This window comes from Erythranthe guttata, chromosome 2 (genome assembly GCF_056151865.1).
Source record: "Erythranthe guttata isolate IM_541 chromosome 2, IM_541, whole genome shotgun sequence".
NCBI classification, from domain to species: Eukaryota; Viridiplantae; Streptophyta; class Magnoliopsida; order Lamiales; family Phrymaceae; genus Erythranthe; species Erythranthe guttata.
In genome coordinates this window covers 3,604,189-3,621,307 of record NC_142534.1, presented here as the reverse complement: position 1 = coordinate 3,621,307, position 17,119 = coordinate 3,604,189, and the positions used below count along the sequence as shown (strand labels likewise).

Below are 17,119 nucleotides of genomic sequence, written 5' to 3'. Positions count from 1 at the left end.
ATTGTTACTATAAAAATATAGGGCAAAGTTCAGTTTATATCCCTCAATTACAAAACGTACCATATACTCTTAATTGTTTGCATTATGTTTAAATATACTGATGTCACCTTTTGATTTTCTTATTACCAACATTCATTACAGTGTTTGCCTTTTTTTATGCCATTTTTACCCTTTGTTGATTATATATATATATTGTGATAGGGTTGAGAGTTTATAAGTGCCTTATTTTTTTACCTTATGTTCCTAATATTTTCATTTAAAATTAGTTTTGTTTTGCTTAATTTTTGCTTTTTAATTTTACTAAAATGTCCGACTGTAATGTCATCATGAGTTCATATGTCAATCCTAACCAAAGAATATTTAATTTTTTTAATTAAAAAGTCAAACACTACTATGTGATTTAGCTATCATGATTCAAAAGTAGTGATTGAGTGTAAATTTATTTTTGAACTTTTTCGTTACTATAAAAATACATATTAATAAGAAACGTGCTCCTTTACTTTATGAGACCCCAAGTGTCACGTGCTTTAATTGTCATATGAAATTATATTTTTATTATTTCATAATTAATTATTATATAAATACAAAATATATCTTAATATTTTTAAATTAGTTACATGATCGGAAACGCGCCTAACGCAAAGGGGGTGATTATTTAAAGTTTATAATTCCTTGCCGTACGGCTATATAAACCACCATCACCCAGCATAATTACCAGTTATAATCACCCACTAATCCACAGTGATAATCACACGATTAACAATAATACGGCTGCTAATCGTGCCTTAACGGCCGATCGATCAAAACCCTACCGTACAATGCAAAAACCACATTCACACCATTTCATTTTCTCGAAGCAAAATGAAAACCCCGACCGGAGGAGAAACGGCGGCTCCGTCTACTGAGGAAGAAACAGTTGCCGCTGCCAAAGGTGGAATGCCGCCGGCGAGTGCGGCGGCGTTCGCCGAGGAAGAAAGGAAAGGGGCGTTGATCGGGAAACCCCCGGCCGATGACGTATGCCCGATCTGCTTCGGCATTTTTGAGGTTCCATGCAAGACGGCGCCGTGTGGCCACTGGTATTGCGGTGAGATTTTTTTTTTTTTTTTTTTTTTTTTGTAGTTGTAGACTGTTCATAGTATTTTACAGACTTGTGTTTGCTGTTCATAATTTTGTCTGCGTAGTGATGATTTTTAATTTTTTTTTTTTTTTTTTTTAAATTTTAATTACATGCTTGTATAATAGGGCAGAGCATTATGTAACGGATTCGTGTTCTGACTGATATTGTAGCTGGAAAATTTTAGAAAATTTGAAGTTTAAAATTCTCTTAGAAATTGTTAGTATCGACGAATGAGGCTGAGTATAGCTAGATGTTTGTGTGAGAGATCGAGAGCAATTGCAAGCACCGTATTGTGTTGCCTCGTGAACTCTGGGATAGGTCAGCAAGAAAAGCCCTCTTATCTATTCTTTCTCTGAACTTAAAGTCATGAAAAGAATCTGTATGTTTAATACACGATCCACGAGAGGCTCGTAAGATCCGGTTAAAATAAAATAAAATATGGAAGCTTGATTGGTTTTGAAGTATAAAGATGCCTTTATTGGAAGAAGATTTTCATTGATCATTCCTTGAATTTTGTTAAAAGCAAATGGACTAAATTTGAGCATCCTTAGTATTATTCTCTGCTTCTGGGATTGAACAGAATGTTAAATATTAGAAGACCGTTTACCCAACATCTCTATGCTGCTGTTGATGCAATTAGTCTTTCTTGAACTTGGTATACTTGACAATCAAATTTTTTTATGCTAAATTAGTTTATGGTTTATTGAGCATTGCCGCTGAGCAGTAAATTTTCTTTTAGACGTATTCGGCAGGCTATGTAGACTCATCTGCGGGCCTGCGGCTTTATATTATGGTGGAAAACGCATGATATATTTTTCTCGTGTCTTGTCTGCCTAGTTCCTACTGATGATTTTTTTTTGCCTTTTCTCTTTTTACTTTTCTCTTTTTACTTTTTAATTTTTAATTTTTAATTTTTAATTTTTAATTTTTTAACTTTTAATTATGTGATTCATGTATACTAGGGCAGGGCATCATGTAATGGACTTGTGTTTGACTGATGTAGCTGGAAGAATTTCATTTAGAAACTTTTAGTGAGTTTGAGTATAGTAAGATGTTTGTCTGTGTGTGTGTGTGTGTTAGAGAGAGTGAGAGAGCAATTGCTAGTGTCGTATCGTGTTGCCTAATGAACTGGGGAGTTGGTCAGCAAGAAAAGCTCTCCTATATCTATCTTCTCTGAGCTTAAGTTGTGGAAAGAATCCGTATGGTTTTAATAGACCAGAAGAGGCTCGTAAAATCAAGAGAAATTTATAATAAAATAAAATATTTATATATATATGTCTTTGTATTGCATTCATTTCTTTAACCTCAGTGGTCTTTATTGGAAAAAAAGATCTTCTTTGGTCATTTCTGGAATTTTGTGAAAAGCAAAGGGAATTTCGGTTTTGTCATTCTTGGAGGCTTTTAGTTTTATGCCTTAAAATATTCCCATTATTATACTCTCTATTTTTTTTTTTAATTTAATTTTCTGAGTATAGTTTTTTGTGTTCCAGGAAAGTGCATTTTGCAGCTGTGGAACTTTAGTTATGCATCTCAGATGTGCAAGTGTCCAATGTGCTCCCAGCGAATAACGAAATTGATTCCCGAGGCATCACTGTATGACATGCTTGAAGTCGAAACTCGCAAGGTCTTACAGAGTGTTGATGAATATAACAACTTATATGTCGGAGGCTTTTCTGGATTTATGCTGGTACGTTGATGTATTTTTAATTATTGTTTTTTTTTTTTGGTGCACAAACTGAAATTGAGTAGTATGATGGTGGACCGTATTAGCTGGCATCAAATATCCCTCTACTGTTTAACTTGGAAATGTTTAAATATACGCGATGCTCGTTTTGTGTTTTAAGATGTTCGACATTTTCTTTTCGTTGATATAATTAACGAAGTCTTGGATAACTGATGTGCATAGTGTTTAGATGATGTACAATTTGAAGCATCCCTGACTTATGTAATTTTTCGATTTCTTCGATTTTTTGTTGACATCCATTACTATTTCAATCGTCTCCAAAATATGTGACATCTCTTTTTCTTCTGTTTCGACAGAAACTTCGCATGGCTATTCCACTGTACATAAAGCGAAGGTGCCGCGAGGTATTGAATGGCGAAAGGCAGCTTGCTCTTCTCAATGACCTACGAATACTTGCAGTTAAGTTCATCAACGACTTAGTTTTCACATATGCTTCTTCCACAGCAGGATTGCGTTTTTGTAGTCAATTTTTTCGTACGTACTTTACCGATTACTCATAAGACGATTTTCCAAGATTCTGATATGGATTTTCCTTTTAATTTTTTCTTTTGGTTCGGTGGATTCTGAATGAATGTTGCAGATGATCCTTGGAGCGGTTTACTCAATCATTCCCTTTGATTTCCTCCGAATAGGTACTTTCGATCCGATTAAAGTACTCCGTTTTAATCGTTTAAGAATTAAAACATTCTGCTAAAGTACATTTGTTTCTTTCTTTAATCCAAACTTATGATGTCTATGTTCTACTACAGGTGAACGAAACATCCATTTCTTGTTCGACCGCTCGGCCTTCGTCGCCTATTTGATTGTGTCTTTGGCTGCCATTTATCTCCATGGAAGGCGTCAAAGACGTGTTAGGGAAATGGTTGACTTGGAGGCACAGAACGATTGAAAATAATCTGTTGACTTTGACTTTGACTTTAGAATTCTGTTGACTTTGACCTTAGAAACTTTTTGACTTTGTAGAGAATTACATATGAGAGTCTTGTGAGAAGTTGGTGTTTGGAGTCACTTTGTATAAATGAATGTAGCCTCATTGCTAAGAGAGTTGAGTTATTCGAGTTCGATTTAGGTTTTGTTCCATTAAGTTCATTTCAAAGTCGAACCACTTCGATTAGTAATCAAACTAACTTCAAATACAATTTATTAAATTTAAAAAAAATCGAATAAACTCGTTAAGTAATGAATGCGACTCTGCATTAGTATTTAGTATTTACACTGTACATAAAAAAATAAATATTGAGCATCTGTATTTTGGAAAATTATTCTCTATATGTGCTTAAGACAATTGAAAACCGGAAATATATAAATGGTAAATTACAAGCGCCCCCTTGATCTAAGGTCTAATTAAAAAAGAAAAAAAAAAATCCCTCCTATTACATAATTATATTGACACCCTTTTGTAGGGGTAGATGTACGAAATTTACAAGTTACAGGGGGCTGTATGTAATTTGTTAAAAATAAAGGGGCTTTTGAGTAACAAAAATTTACCTGGGGAGGTGGTTGTAATTTATCAATATATAAATGATTCTAATTACAATTGGGTCCACAAACAGCCAATTCCCACCGTATTAATCATCGATTTCATCACACCGGGAATCTCCCCCCACCGTCCACTTTCATCCCATCCTCTCCTCATATAAAAACTCATATTATTCCCAATTTATATTTTTTTAATTAATTTATTATATCATCATATAATAATAAAATATTCACATTTCCGAGCAAACCCAATTATTCCCAAGCAATAAAAAAAAATAAAAAAATCCGGCCACATAGTATATTAGTATTTTCCATGGATGTTTCCGTCGCCGGTGCCATAACCGCCGCCGCCGCCGCCGCCGCCGCTTGCTCTTGTCGTTCAACCGTACGCCGTTGTTTGTCTTCCTGTGTTTGCCGTCGACTCCGTTGATTCTCTCAGCTTCGTCGGATTTTTTTTTCTCTCTCTAGGTTTTATTTCTGTTGGTAAGAGAGAGCTAAAATCAGCTGTTTGCCCTTTCTTCTGTTGGTTGTGAGAAATGGATTTGACTCAACCGCCGGGGAATGGCGGTCTATCGTTAGGGTTTCTATCTCACGTTTCGTCGCCGCCGCCGTTGAATAACAACAGGGGTGCGAGGATCGCCGACGATTCGATTTCATTCCAGATCGAGTCGAGGTCTCGAGAACCTTCCCACCCTCCGCCGTCGACTCCACTCCAATTGATGGACCAGCAAACGGAGAATCGCCACCGTGAGGAGGCGGACGAGGAAGCATACGTGGAAGAGGAGTTTCGAATTTTAGGTCACTCCATGACTCTAAAGCGGAGGCGCGACGCCGATTCAGTCTCCTCCTCCTCCACCACCGTGACGTCATGTTCCTCCTCAAAGGGAGTTAGGGTTTCTTCGAAGGAGATTGAGTCACGGAGGAACGCAGTCAGGCTATGGGGGAACCAAACCCTTCAAAATGCCGATCCAGATATTTTCAAAATCATGGAGAACGAGAAGCAGAGGCAGTTCAAAGGAATCGAATTAATCGCCTCGGAGAATTTCGTTTGCAAAGCTGTGATGGAGGCATTAGGAAGCCATTTAACTAATAAATACTCTGAAGGTATGCCCGGTGCCCGATACTACGGTGGAAATCATTACATAGATCAGATTGAATCTCTCTGTTGCGAGCGCGCACTAGCTGCTTTCAGCCTCGATTCCGATAGCTGGGGTGTGAATGTACAGCCTTACTCGTGTACGTCTGCCAATTTCGCTGTATATACTGGGATTTTGCTGCCAGGAGATAGGATAATGGGGTTGGACACACCCTCTGGAGGGAATACGAGCCATGGTTGTTATTTGCCCAATGGGAGGAAAGTTTCGGGTGCATCTATATTCTTTGAGAGTCTACCGTATAAGGTGAACCCTCAGACGGGGTATGTGGACTATGATAAGCTTGAGGAGAAGGCTCTCGATTTCCGCCCCAAGATATTGATTTGTGGTGGGAGTTCGTATCCTCGGGAGTGGGATTACGCAAGATTTAGACAGATAGCGGACAAGTGTGGTGCGGTTTTGCTTTGTGACATGGCTCAGACTAGCGGACTTATTGCTGCGAAGGTGAAAAATCTTGGTGAATTGTTTGTGGTGGTGTTGATAGTGTTCTGCCTGAATTTATCTTGTTCTGGTTTGGTTTTTGTACTGTATTTTGTGACCTTTTTAAGCTGTATGTTTATTATGCTAATGCCATACATTTGTTCAGTCACGCTTGGTTGTCTTAACCTTTGTTCACATGGTTGCTGCTTTTTGGTTGATGTGGTGATGGTTTCATAATTAACTTTTGGAAAGATAATCTACTTTTATGTTTATATGCTAATTCCCGTGTACAAAAGAATTTATTTCCTTCGAAAATAAAAATGTGTACAATGTACGTGATTCTAACCTTAAAACCATGCTGCACACGTATTGGTAACGCATTCCAAGTTCTGCATTTGAACTAATTTACTGTGTCGTGCAAAAAAATATCCATTCTTCGAGCTTATTAAAATTTGGTGAAATGAGAGTTTGTCAATGTGTTTGCTTACCACATAGTTATCGTGCCTGCATTCAAGTACTTTGCCAAAGTTGTTTTTCTTCTTGGATATTTGAGTTATTGATATGACGACATATAATTTTTTATGTTTTTATTTTTTATTTTTTAATGCAGGAGTGTGCAAGCCCTTTTGACTATTGTGATATTGTTACCTCAACAACGCACAAGAGTCTTCGAGGTCCTAGGGGAGGAATTATTTTTTTCAGGAAGGGTCAAAAGCCGAAGAAGAGAGGCATGCTGTTGACTCAAGGAGATGCCAGTGATCGATACGATTTTGAGGAAAAAATAAATTTTGCTGTTTTCCCAGCATTGCAGGGTGGCCCACACAATAATCACATTGCGGCATTGGCAATAGCACTGAAGCAAGTGGCTAGTCCTGAGTACAAGACTTATATGCAACATGTTAAGAGAAATGCTCAGGCTTTAGCATCGGCTTTACTAAGAAGAAATTGCAGATTGGTTACTGGAGGCACCGATAATCATCTCTTACTTTGGGATCTAAGAAATCTTGGATTGACAGGCAAGTTACTTCTCCGTTTAACTACGAGTTGATTGGTTTTTTCAAGTTATCTAGGTTTTTGAATATCGATGCATTATGGCTACTACCAGTTTATCAATTCGTAATGCTTGGAACTGTGAAAGATAAGTTCTAATGGTTTTGTATGCTAGTTTTCTGCTGAGTTATTAAACATTTTGTTAGCTATCACAGCGAGTTATCATCTATTAGGGACATTGATATTTTAACTCAGTAGGCATTTACTTCATTCGAAAAGGTGTGATGTATCGTTTATTCTAACCAATAATATTTTTACTAATATTTATCCTAACCAATATTATGTATACTTTGTTGCTGTTAAAAAAAATAAAAATTATGTATACCTTGTCGGACGACAGCCCAAATGCTTATCTGCAGCCTGGCACATATCTATGTTTTGGTTTCATATCGTACCTTATAAGTGTGACTAAAATAAACCCGAATAAATATGTGACCAATCTTTTTTTTGAATATTATTTTTAGTTGTATCAGTGATTTGTTTCTTTGTTTATTTTTCTGCAATGCATTTATGTTAACAAGGTCTTGAATCCATGCATTTCTTGAAGTATGTTAAATTCACGATTCATTTGGTTTATGTATTGGTTAGCATTAGCTTCTGCCTTTGAGTATGTATTAACCACATGTACAATTTGTGATGTATAGGTAAAAATTTGGAGAAGGTTTGCGAGTTGTGTTACATTACTCTCAATAAAGTCACAATATTTGATGACAATGGCAATATAACTCCGGGAGGCGTAAGGATTGGTATGTAACATTTTTGTCTTCTGCTGTTAAATAGATGAATTATTTACTTTATTGAGTGACTTATGCATTGGCCAATAGTGATGGTTTTCATTTAATTTTTTATTTTTTTAAGGTACGCCTGCAATGACAACGAGAGGCTGTGTCGAGGCTGATTTTGAGACGATGGCTGAATTTCTTCTTAGAGCTGCTCAGATTGCAAGTACCGTGCAGAGAGAACACGGCAAAGTGCCGAAATCATTCTTAAAGGGGCTTGAGAACAACAAAGAAATTGTCGAACTCCGTGCACGAGTAGAAAGCTTCAGTTCACAGTTCGCCATGCCGGGAATTGATGGATAATTTTTTGCCGTGGAGGTTTTGGAAAAGAAATACTTCCGCTCGAAAAAACACCATAGTGAAGTTTTGTTGTCTTGTCTATTTAGGTGATTAGGGTTTATATTTTATGTTAGAGGTGAATTTATGTTTGTACTGTTCATGGATATTATTATTAAACAGAATTATATATTCACCCAAATGCTGTTTTTTCTGTTTGTAAATAAGAGCATTTGAGAAGCTTCAGCAGGGAGTTAATAAACCATTTTTTTGAAACTTAATATATATATATATATATATATATATATATATATATATATATATATATATATATATATATATATACCTGGCGGAAATTTGAGCGTTTAAAAATGCAATGATTGTCGAGTAAAGATAGCATATTTGTGCAGGAAGAATAGTAATTCTCCATAGAAGAAATGCCCGATTTCAGCATGTGGCGAGCTTCCCAAAGTCTCGAGCTTTTGTCCATGTACTCGTCTAGCTGTATTTTCTCCAAAAGGGTTAGTTGGGAATGGAATGATCCGAGCGAAGAGAAAACTTCTTGAAGTAAATTGATCGACATGAAGTTTCGAGAGAGGAAAAGGCGGTCGAGATTTTCGACTTCTTTTGTGACACAAGAAGAATGGCTAATCATGTGGGGATAGAAGAGTTATAAAAAAATGGGATGTGTTTGCAATATTTGAATTTATGGAGAGATTGGAAATTTGCAATCAAGTCCCCCTTATTATTATAAACTTTCCAATCAATCATTTCCAGTTATTTCTACACACCTAATGCAATTAATTATCAGACCTAATTACATAACTAATCAAGATTCTCAACTATAAACAGCTTATCATTATCCCTAATCACCTCAATGCAATCAATTTCAGCACCTTCTTCATTAGTCACCACTGCATTTTCAGCATCAAATCCAAACTTCTCACCTGCCAAAGAACACAAACCAAACCTTAAACGAAGTTTAAATTAAATTTATTTAATTATGGCATCAATTTTTTTTTTTAAATAAATACCCGCAATTTTCTTGAGCTCGGCGATCGAATTCGGCAGCCTAATCAACTTCCCTGGCTCAGCACAACGACCTTCCCTCCGGTCGTTACTACAACCTTTGTACACACTCACCCTCGAAAAAACTACACTCCCTTTATTATTACCAATTCCCAAACCACCCTTTCGGTCGTTTTCGTTCACTCGTCTCAAAACATCCTCGTTTTCCATCTCGGAAACGGCTATACGATGTCCGACCTCTCGTTCTTTTAGCATCTCGGTCAAATTCTCCGAAGGAATCTTGTTGATGACCGACTCGTTGACCTCCGATCCATTCATGAGCAAGAACCTCACCATCTCCATGTGGTTCTCGTTCGTCGCAGCTTGTACAGCTGTCGTTCCGTGGCGGTCATGCGAATCCACGAAAAGCCCGTTTCTCAGAAGCTCATGCATTACTACGAGGTCGTTTCTTCGGGCGGCTAAGCAGAGAAGATCGCCTGCGACGTAGGGATCGGATACCGAAGCCCAATGGTAAAGAATCTTGAATATCGAGTGGTGCTTCGATGCAATCGCTTCCCATAATGCCGTGTTCCCGTTTAAATCTGTTTCATGCAACATAAAATATTTAATAATATTGGTATTATTATAAGTGTATTCCGAAATTTCCGGGGAAAAAAAATCAAAATCGAAAATTTGAATCTAATACATGTATTATAATTTCGTTATTTTTTTTTTTCGAAAATTCGGAACTTTCGGCATTCAGAATGAAAAGTATTGTTTCGAAATCGGAGGAATTCGCAAATTCTATTACAATTAATTTTTTTAAATTTGTTTTTTTTTTTTACCTTTGAGGTGTAAGCTACAAGCATGCTTAAGAAGGACTACGACGCAGTCTTCGTTCCCTTCCGATGCTGCTATATGCTGAGAAGGTTGTGCAACAAGCAGCATTAGCATCACTTATACATATATACATATACATATATGATTAATAAAAAATTAAATATATTTTCAAGAAACACATATATAATTATATGTATGTATATATGTATATATATACCAAAGGGGTTTTTCCTTTAGAGTCTCCAACATCAGGGTCCAGCCCTGCCTCAAGAAGCTCGTTGAGAAACGCGGCATTTCCGGTACGTGCAACCGTCAGCAAGTTTATCGACATGTTAGAATCTTCTTCGTCGCCTTCGAGAAATAAGTCCCCTAAACGTAAATCCTTAAGCTTTTTGTGATGCTGCAGAAACAAAAAAAGAAAAAAAAAGAAAAAAAAGTTAAGATGCAATTCGATAAAGTCGATAATATAGTCGAGAACCAATTAATCATCTACCTGAAGGAAATTCTTGAGCATGGTGACATTATCTTCTTGTCTCGTCTTCATTGCGTGTATCAAAGAAGTCGTCTTCAAGCTGAGAAGCTGCGTAAGCGTTTTCGTTCGATACGTAAAGCTTTGAGGCATCGAACAAAAAGCTCCAACTTCTCCAAACATATCACCGCACCTAAAACACCACACTGCTTTTTCTCCCTCGTTAGTCTCGCTATCGATCATTTCAACTTCTCCCGACACTATAATATACACATACTCGGGCGCCTCGTTCTGTATTATCACGTCCTCTCTCGGCGGAATATACTCCGCTTTCATATCCGCAATCTGATATATATAATTATTTTTTTGAAAAAAAAAAAATAATCAGTTTCTTGAAAAAGGGACTTTTAATAGTAAAATTGTTTGTAAAATCGAAACTTACGAGGAGCAGGAGAATTTCGGTTGAGATGCCTTTGAAGAGATAGACTTTCTTGACTGTTGGCAAGAAAAGGTGTTGTTGAATGCTTTTGCATATGGTTTTCGGGAGCTGCTCGATGAGTTGCTGGTGGTTTAAGCTCTCTGCTTTGAATCGAAGGCACATGTAAGCTACTATTTGCTCTTTTAGTCGTGTAGGCAAATGGTTTCGTGATACGAAATCCGATGCAGCTTCGATGCTGTTTCTCTACAAGAAAACAAAACGAGAACCGTTTAGTTTACGGGGGATTTTAAACCTCACACGAGTAGGAGTAGAAATCGGATCGGTCTAAAGGTGGAAATGGAAAGGATCGGACCGGAAATAGTATGTTCGGGGGAAATTCCAACTTGTTTCAGAAGTGAAAAAGTAATTCCAATTTTTTTTCCCAAAAAAAATTGAAAATTGGAATTTTTGGAAATTGGATTAAAAATCTTGTTCCAAAATTGAAAATTTTCAGAATTGGAATCGGCGGAATACGAAATTTCCCTTCTTTTAGTCATTTATAGTATTTACTACATTATGATATTGATAATATAAGTGCAATTTTTGAAACAATGATCCTAAGTTTTGAAAATATTTTCGGAAATAAAAATTGGATCGTAAATCAAAATATAATATGTATTACAATTCCGCTCCAAAAATAGGAAAAATCGGAACTTTGGGAATCACAATGAAAAATATTGTTCCGAAATTAGAAATATTCAGATCGAAATAGGTATAATTTAGAAATCCCGTACCAATATCCACCTCTAGATAGATGTGTGATCGGATGGACTTCCATATATATAAAAAAAAAAGAATTTTTTTTGAAGAAAATATTCAAATCTTGAAATTTTTTGGAATCAGAATCGACGAAATTCAAAAATTACGTTCCTATTAATCCACACTATACACACAATGCATGAATGACTATGAGTATAAATGTATTTTGCAAAAGACTTACGAATTCCATGGTCCGTCGGGTGCCTTCAACGACCAAGTTAGTCATATTACCGATGATGTAAGCGGTCAACCCGAGATTGAAGAGCATGTAGAAGATAATGAAGACCATCTCCAAGGCGTTGACCGCGTGTATGTCGCCATACCCGACGGTGGTCATGGTTGTGATTGACCAATACATAGCCGAAATGTATCTTATTAAGAGGCTTGTTTCTCTGAAATTCGGTATGGCCGACCCGATCCATGTGTTCCCTCCGTTCGGATATATGTCGGCAAGCAAGTATGCTAGGCATGCAGCACAATGCACTTGTAATAGTGTTACCTGCAGATTAAATTTGCATAATCTTGATTTATTAAGCCTAGACATTCCAGTCATTAGTGCAAACGAACGAGTCAAGCCTACCGTATGATTGTTCGATTTTTTTTTTTTTTAGGGGCAGCTCCCCCGAAGAATACATTGGGTCCGCCCCCGAGTACACGGGTGCGTTTTCTAATATTAACAACAAATGTGTGTTTTTTGCAATTAAACTATACTTTCGGGTGTCGAATGCAATAAACCCTTGTTAACTTATAAGTAGAAGAGCAGTTTGTTTGGTAATTTGTTTACGCTCTCGTCTTATCTTAGTTAATTTTATCTTGACAACCAAACGAGGCTTAGTGTTTACTTACAAACAAGAGTCTGGCACATCTGACCCAGAAATAGCTAAATCTGATATCTTTTTCAATCCTGCAATACCATAATATATAATAAAAAAAATCGGTTTATAACTTAATATAATATTAGGGTAAATTACGAAAAACCCCTGAACTTAGACTAAATAATGAAAACAACCCCAATCTATTCGTAATTACCAAAAATCCCATAAGGTTTGTTTCCGTCTTACATCAACCCCTACAATGTGACTTTTCACGAATTTTTTGTTGTTGATATTTTCAGATATTTTTTTTTTCCGAACCTATTTAACAAAATGTATAATAAATTGTACACACTTTCTGTTAAAAAACTCGACCAATAGTTAATCATAGGGGGATTTTGATTATTACGGATAGAGGGGGTATTTTTCGTTATTTAGCCAAAGTTCATGGAGTTTTTCGTAATTTACCCTATAATATAAATATCATATTTCAAAAAAGAAAAATAAAATAAAAACCTAGTAAAGAAACTCTTGACACGGCGGAGCCGCCAAAATCGGAGGAGGCCGAGGAGGGAATAAGTGAGCGGCGAGTGACGTTCGCTTGAAATGAAGAAAGCTATGGTCTCGAATGGTATTGTCGACGCCACATCCATTATGAACCATGTTGACAAATACCTGCATAATTCATGCAATTTTCGATTTCCACTGATTATGATACGATTTATTTGAATCGGAATTGAAATAGATATGAGATTCTGATTTCTTAACTTTTGAAAATAATTCCAAAAATTCCGACGCTTTTAAAAAAAAAAACACACTTATAATGTATACTTATTATGCATTTTATATTTTAAGTGATCGGAAAATTGCCGCCGGTCCTGACTGAAAAATTCGATTTTGGAACGAGTTTTTTCATTTTCGAAATTCCGGTTTCCGAGATTTTTTGGAAAGTAACTGGGATTAGCTTGTCTTCTGAAAAAAAAGTTAAAAACTTTTCCCGTAAGTGCTAATTCCTATCGGATTCATCCGACTTTAAGACGTGCCATAATTGTAGTGGTTGGAATTTAAAAATGGGCCTATTCAGACAACTAATAAACGATTTATTAAGGTACAATAGGTCCACTTGAAAGTGACATTTGTATTGTTGGACCACATCGCCCTTTTCCATAGGTCTATAAGATGTTATACTCGTTGAAATATATCAGTGATTTTAAATCGTAGATCTATGCAAATAACAAATTACTAAGCACATATATACGTGGGCGTGTGTATTTGTTATTATTTGCAGATCTACGATTTAAAAAATCACTCAGTGTATTTCATCGAATGTAGCATGTACAAAACATTTTCTATAGGTCTATAAGATACTATACTCCGTTGAAATATATTGGGTGATTTTCAACCGTAGATCTATACAAATAATCATGCACGAAGCATATATTTACATAAATGTGTATGTATTATTATATCATATGCAGATCTATGATTTAAAATCATTCAATGTATTTTATCGATTATAACATCTACAAAACTATTTATATATGCTTATATCATTTTCTACTTTATGGGTTCCATAAATCTTTAATAACAAAAGTAGAATATTGACACAAGATTTACAATAATTTTCGAATAACTCGTGACATATTTTTATCCTTTGACTAAATTCAACATATTCTTTCTTTTTTCATATGGTCTTGGTTAAGAGGAGGAATCTCTTTATTGACCCCAAAATCAGTATTTTTTTCGGCCATATTCTTCTGAATAAATAATTTTATTAACCGAAACTCGAAACCCGAAACGAATAACATAATGAGAATATGGTTGGAGAAAACGCACTGACCTTTTAGCGATTTTTCTGGAGTCGTGAATTAATAATTGAGTAGTGGAATCGATGTAGGCAACGAAAAACGTCAAGACAATATCGACCGCAAAAAAGAAGTCTACGATGTTGTCCGCTATGAATAAAGGCGTGTTTGGATTTGATTTTAGAAACGCGATTTCATAAGGGCACACCCATGCCGAGTACGCCACCAATATTACCATCAATGTCTCCCAACACCTGCACGTTATTTATTTATTAACCATTCAATAATTCTTCCAATTTCTTGTCACCCACATTAATGTTATATAAATATGTATATAAATTTTTTTTCTCGAAAAGAAAAAGAAAAAAAATCAAATTCTGTTACAAATTGGAGAAAAAATGATTTGAACTGTGACATTATTTTCAATAATCAAAGTCGGGTAGTGACTCGCCTAACGAGCTAGGTTGTGTGGTCTTAACTCATTTGTTAGTTTCTTAGCTATATATCATGTGGCTGTGTGTAAAATATGTATCGAACGATCACCGAATTTACTTTAAATAAACATATATATATATATATGTCTTAGAATTAGATATAACTACTTAAAAAGTCATCATATTTAATACTAGTGTTCGTGTAATTGAAATTGAACATTGCTCACATGCAAAGCAATAAAAAACCTCCATAACTATATATATATATGAACTATATGATGTATGTATGAAAATTCGGGGGATAAAGGAAAGAAAAGAAATCGGGAAAGGTCGTTCTACCGGTATCGGGAATCCATGGGAGAGAGGATTTTGCCATTAGAATGATTGTGAGAAGTGTAATAAACTGAAGCTACACCCAATGGTGGTATTATAATCTTTGATAGATTCTTTAAACTCAGATCCTCCGATGAACCACCGCCACCACTACCGGTACTATCTTCGTTGATCACCGCTGCCTTTTCCGCTTCTACCTCACCCGATTTCATTACTCTCTCTCTCTCTCTCTCTCTCTCTCTAGAATGATATATGTATGTGTAATAGTGTGTGAAGTTAATAAGTAGTGATGATGAAAAACAAGTATAAGAAGAGATGATGAATAAGTAGTACTATCTAGCTTGTTTATGTGGTGTGGAAGGGAGAGAAATAAATTAAATTAAACCAACAATAATAATAATAATGGTGGGAATGGTCTTTTCAAGTAGTACTATATGGGTAGTGGACCAATTTGTGGGAGCACCTGATCTTGATTCATTCATTTCTTCTGATATATAAAAACCTTTTTTTTTTTTTTTATGTATAATTCACAAGTTTTCATTTGGAGCAATATTTTTTATTTTATTTTTAATTAATTTTTTGGTAAATTACGGTCAACTCCTGAGGTTAGATCAAATTTCAAAACACCTCCTCATGTTTGGGTAATTACAGCCACATCCCTCAATTGTACTATGAATCTTCTTACACATGCACCATTGTTAGTGGAATCTTCTAGATTATGTGGAGTTTTCATCAGTTTGTACCCGTTTAATTTACCCCATTTGAGCTTCACATTTTGAAACAAGATGTTCATAAGATGTGTCTTTGTTGGTTTGTAAATATCAGATTGTGGTGCATCATAAGCTGCATTTTTGAACAAAACAACTACAAACTAGAGAACATTCCATTGGAATGTAAAAGATTCTGTTGAATTTGACATCATAAAGGTGGAAATATAAAAATATTCATAGTTGATGGGAGTTGTAATTACCCAAATATGAGGGATTTTTTGCAATTTGATCTTACCTCAGGGGTGCGTGTAATATATCCTAAATTTTTTTTGGTCCAGAATAATTAATACTAATCTTGCACCATGCATGAGGCCCCCCTCCTTTAATTTGTCTGTCTCTTTCACACACACACACACACACACACACACACACACACACACACACACACACACACACCTCTCTAACATATATACACTATATATTCTTATGATGTTTTTGCCTTTTGTTTTATTCTCTTACTTTTGGCCTAACCATTGATTCATCAAAATGTTAGGTTTTTCTGTCCAAGTTACATTTTACAAATTGCCAAAAAAATAAAATAGAATATATATTGCATGCACAGCCAAGGAATAATTCATATGTGGTTTTATTAATTATTTCATAAATTGGTCTAAAATCAAGAATCTTTAAATTAATTTCTGAGGCTTTTTTTTTTCATGTCACCACTTATAGTTAATTTGTCACTTGCATGAATAATAATATTTCTAATTTCGATTATTAGTTACAAGAAAATTGTGGTCCACTTAGCAATATTGAAGAGTTTATGGCCTTAAGGGCAATAAGATACAGATGATTTTCTGACTAACAACTTTAACTTAAAAACAGGAGATCAAATTAAAATAAAACTCCAAAACATGAGAAATGAGGGAAATCGCGTGATTACAAATGGGTCAATGAAATTTAATTTTACCCATAATAATATTTTTCCCTATAAATAAATTACTACTAATAGAAATTGATGCATGTGAATTTTGTTTACACGTGGAATTGACCTTACCAAGAAAAGAAAAGGATGAACAACGTGTGGTATATATATATATATATATATATATATATATATATATATATATATATATATATATATATATATATATATATATATATTTTATGTCCTTTGTACAATGTATGGTCATGATAAGGTTTTAATTTGCTTTGAATTTAACTTGCTTTGAAATAAAAGCCATCATGCATGTGTGCAGTGGTGACGGAGTCAGTATAGAGCCACGGGACTATGGCCCCTTAATATTTACCAAACTCTCTATTAATTTATATAAAAAAAATAAAATAAACTAAAAAGATGTGTACAATAATTAATGGCTCCCCTATCTAAATTTATTTAATACATTCATGATTGTCGAATTTAAAATTCTGGCTCTGCTAATGTATATGTAC

At 35.2% G+C, this 17,119-nt stretch overlaps 3 protein-coding genes across 4 annotated transcripts; 2 read left to right on the top strand and 1 right to left on the bottom strand.

The window, feature by feature from the left end:
- Positions 1-717: 717 nt before the first annotated feature.
- LOC105969961 (uncharacterized) lies at positions 718-3,945 on the top strand. 2 transcript variants are annotated; one of them, XM_012994730.2, is made up of 5 exons: positions 718-1,084; positions 2,608-2,804; positions 3,158-3,259; positions 3,442-3,493; positions 3,611-3,945. In XM_012994730.2, exons 1-5 carry the CDS (start codon positions 862-864, stop codon positions 3,748-3,750), a joined length of 714 nt encoding a protein of 237 aa, XP_012850184.2. In that variant the 5' UTR covers positions 718-861; the 3' UTR covers positions 3,751-3,945. The 2 variants fall into 2 exon arrangements, with proteins under 2 accessions (XP_012850184.2, XP_088681299.1); XM_088825173.1 differs by having other exon boundaries at positions 732-1,084; positions 3,158-3,335.
- A 463-nt stretch (positions 3,946-4,408) lies between these two features.
- Positions 4,409-8,295, top strand: LOC105970117 (serine hydroxymethyltransferase 7). Its single transcript, XM_012994910.2, has 4 exons — positions 4,409-5,938; positions 6,525-6,930; positions 7,609-7,710; positions 7,823-8,295. The coding sequence occupies exons 1-4, from the start codon at positions 4,877-4,879 to the stop codon at positions 8,044-8,046; spliced, it is 1,794 nt and encodes a 597-aa protein (XP_012850364.1). The 5' UTR covers positions 4,409-4,876; the 3' UTR covers positions 8,047-8,295.
- Positions 8,296-8,743: 448 nt separating this feature from the next.
- KT2/3 (potassium transport 2/3) lies at positions 8,744-15,452 on the bottom strand. The gene is made up of 11 exons (XM_012994854.2): positions 14,964-15,452; positions 14,226-14,444; positions 12,902-13,060; positions 12,420-12,477; positions 11,755-12,072; positions 10,779-11,018; positions 10,361-10,681; positions 10,085-10,267; positions 9,873-9,948; positions 9,054-9,629; positions 8,744-8,966 (listed from the first exon to the last, which is right to left on the bottom strand). The coding sequence occupies exons 1-11, from the start codon at positions 15,167-15,169 to the stop codon at positions 8,845-8,847; spliced, it is 2,478 nt and encodes an 825-aa protein (XP_012850308.2). The 5' UTR covers positions 15,170-15,452; the 3' UTR covers positions 8,744-8,844.
- Positions 15,453-17,119: the final 1,667 nt, after the last annotated feature.

Coding starts and splice junctions, on each gene's coding strand:
- LOC105970117 (XM_012994910.2), top strand. CDS start 4,877: ATGGATTTGACTCAACCGCCGGGGAATGGCGGTCTATCGTTAGGGTTT. Junction 5,939..6,524: donor GCGGACTTATTGCTGCGAAG/GTGAAAAATCTT, acceptor TTTTTAATGCAG/GAGTGTGCAAGCCCTTTTGA. Junction 7,711..7,822: donor TCCGGGAGGCGTAAGGATTG/GTATGTAACATT, acceptor TATTTTTTTAAG/GTACGCCTGCAATGACAACG.
- KT2/3 (XM_012994854.2), bottom strand. CDS start 15,169: ATGAAATCGGGTGAGGTAGAAGCGGAAAAGGCAGCGGTGATCAACGAA. Junction 12,478..12,901: donor GTCAAGAGTTTCTTTACTAG/GTTTTTATTTTA, acceptor ATGGTATTGCAG/GATTGAAAAAGATATCAGAT. Junction 8,967..9,053: donor CGAGCTCAAGAAAATTGCGG/GTATTTATTTAA, acceptor GTTCTTTGGCAG/GTGAGAAGTTTGGATTTGAT.
- LOC105969961 (XM_012994730.2), top strand. CDS start 862: ATGAAAACCCCGACCGGAGGAGAAACGGCGGCTCCGTCTACTGAGGAA. Junction 1,085..2,607: donor GTGTGGCCACTGGTATTGCG/GTGAGATTTTTT, acceptor TTTGTGTTCCAG/GAAAGTGCATTTTGCAGCTG. Junction 3,494..3,610: donor CTTTGATTTCCTCCGAATAG/GTACTTTCGATC, acceptor GTTCTACTACAG/GTGAACGAAACATCCATTTC.